General features: G+C 39.5%; 1 protein-coding gene across 1 annotated transcript; it reads left to right on the top strand.

Moving 5' to 3' along the window:
• The first annotated feature begins 322 nt into the window (after nucleotides 1–322).
• Nucleotides 323–1,258, top strand: LOC138384417 (olfactory receptor 4C15-like). Its single transcript, XM_069469922.1, has one exon. The coding sequence runs from the start codon at nucleotides 323–325 to the stop codon at nucleotides 1,256–1,258; it is 936 nt and encodes a 311-aa protein (XP_069326023.1).
• The last annotated feature ends 529 nt before the right edge of the window (nucleotides 1,259–1,787 follow it).

Raw genomic sequence — 1,787 nt, 5'->3', positions numbered from 1 at the left:
GCACTTGAGATGAAAACTATTTCTCTTTTCTACCACTTGTAGATTCTTCCCTTCCCCAATATTGAAACTATGGCTCTCTTAAAGCATTCAGTAACTTATCTCCACCTCATTTCTGCCTGACCTTTCACTACTACCTTCAACAATTTCAAGTTTTGTGTTCTCCGTGAAGACACCAGTCACCCACACAATTTTGTATGTGGATGCTCCAAACTTGTTGATGACCATAATACTACAAATGGAACTGAAGCAAATTTTTCTTTATCATGACTGCAGATTCTATATGATCACCACTGTTGCAGATTTCACCTTTTCCTTGGAAATTATGCACAACCAAAGCTTTGTAACTGAGTTTGTCCTCCTGGGCCTTTCGCAGAATCCAAATGTTCAGAAAATATTATTTGTTGTATTTTTGTTTGTCTACATTGCAACAGTTGGGAGCAACACCCTAATTGTAGTAACCATCCTTAGCAGCCCTGCACTACTTGGATCCCCCATGTACTTCTTCTTGGCTTTCCTGTCCTTCCTCGATGCATGCTTCTCCTCTGTCTTCATGCCAAAGATGATTTTGGACTCCCTCTATGAGAGGAAAACCATCTCCTTTAAAGGCTGCATGATGCAGATTTTTGCTGAACACTTCTTTAGTGGGGCAGAGGTGATTGTCCTCACAGCCATGGCCTATGATCGGTATGTGGCCATTTGCAAGCCTTTGCATTACTCTTCCATCATGAACCGCAGACTCTGTGGCATTCTGATGGGGGTGGCCTGGACAGGAGGCTTCTCACATTCCACGATACAAATTCTCTTTACTTTCCAGTTGCCCTTCTGTGGTCCCAATGTCATTGATCACTTCAGTTGTGACTTTCAGCCATTACTGGATCTTGCCTGCACTGACACTCACATCTTTGGACTTTTTGTGGTCGTCAACAGTGGGGTTTTCTGCATCATAATCTTCTCCTTGTTGCTTATCTCCTATATTATCATCTTGTTCTCTCTGAGAACTCATAGTTCCAAAGGACGGAGAAAAGCTCTGTCTACCTGTGGATCTCACATTACTGTTGTTGTGTTGTTCTTTGTCCCATGCATGTTTGTATATGCACGACCTCCATCTGCTTTCTCCTCTGACAAAATGGTGGCAGTAGTTTATGGCATCCTAGCCCCCTTGCTCAATCCTCTGATTTATACGTCCAGGAATAAGGAAGTAAAAAATGCCATAAGGAAACTATGGAAAAGATTACTGGTGGTTTCCGATGGAAAATAAAATATTAAACTTTTTTTTATAAAATCAAGGTTAAGGGTAAATAAGTCAAAATAATATTGGACAAAAACTTTTTTGGATATACCTTGAGTATCTTCGGTGGGACACCTTTTATTACTGCATCTATCTTGTTACTTTTTATTGGTTTATTCAAGTTTTGGATTTCTTTCTGTTTGTATGTGTCTAGCAATTTATCCATGTATTCTGTGTTTTCCAATCTATTGGAATATAGCTGCTCATAGTAGTCTGTAAGGATCCTTGAATTTCTGCAGTCTCAGTTGTAATATCTCCTTTTTCTTTTTCTTTCTGTTTAAATAATTTTTTATTTCAAAATATCATGGAGGTAAAAATGGTATTTGTTACATGAGTCATTTTTGTAATGCTTGAGTCCTGGTTATAGGTGTGCCTGTCACCCAAATAGTATTCATAGTACCCATTATGTTGGTTTGTTCCCCTCCCCTCCCCCTCCGGGCTGCTTTCTACTGAGTTTTACTTTCCTCTGTGCATTTGAATGCTCATCAGTTAGTTGTTC

This window comes from Eulemur rufifrons, chromosome 6, assembly GCF_041146395.1.
Source record: "Eulemur rufifrons isolate Redbay chromosome 6, OSU_ERuf_1, whole genome shotgun sequence".
Lineage (NCBI taxonomy): Eukaryota > Metazoa > Chordata > Mammalia > Primates > Lemuridae > Eulemur > Eulemur rufifrons.
The sequence above is the reverse complement of the archived record's forward strand: the minus strand, read 5'-3'. Positions and strand labels throughout refer to the sequence as shown.

Bases quoted from the DNA above. Each gene is read 5' to 3' on its own strand.
- LOC138384417 (XM_069469922.1), top strand. From the start codon at position 323: ATGCACAACCAAAGCTTTGTAACTGAGTTTGTCCTCCTGGGCCTTTCG.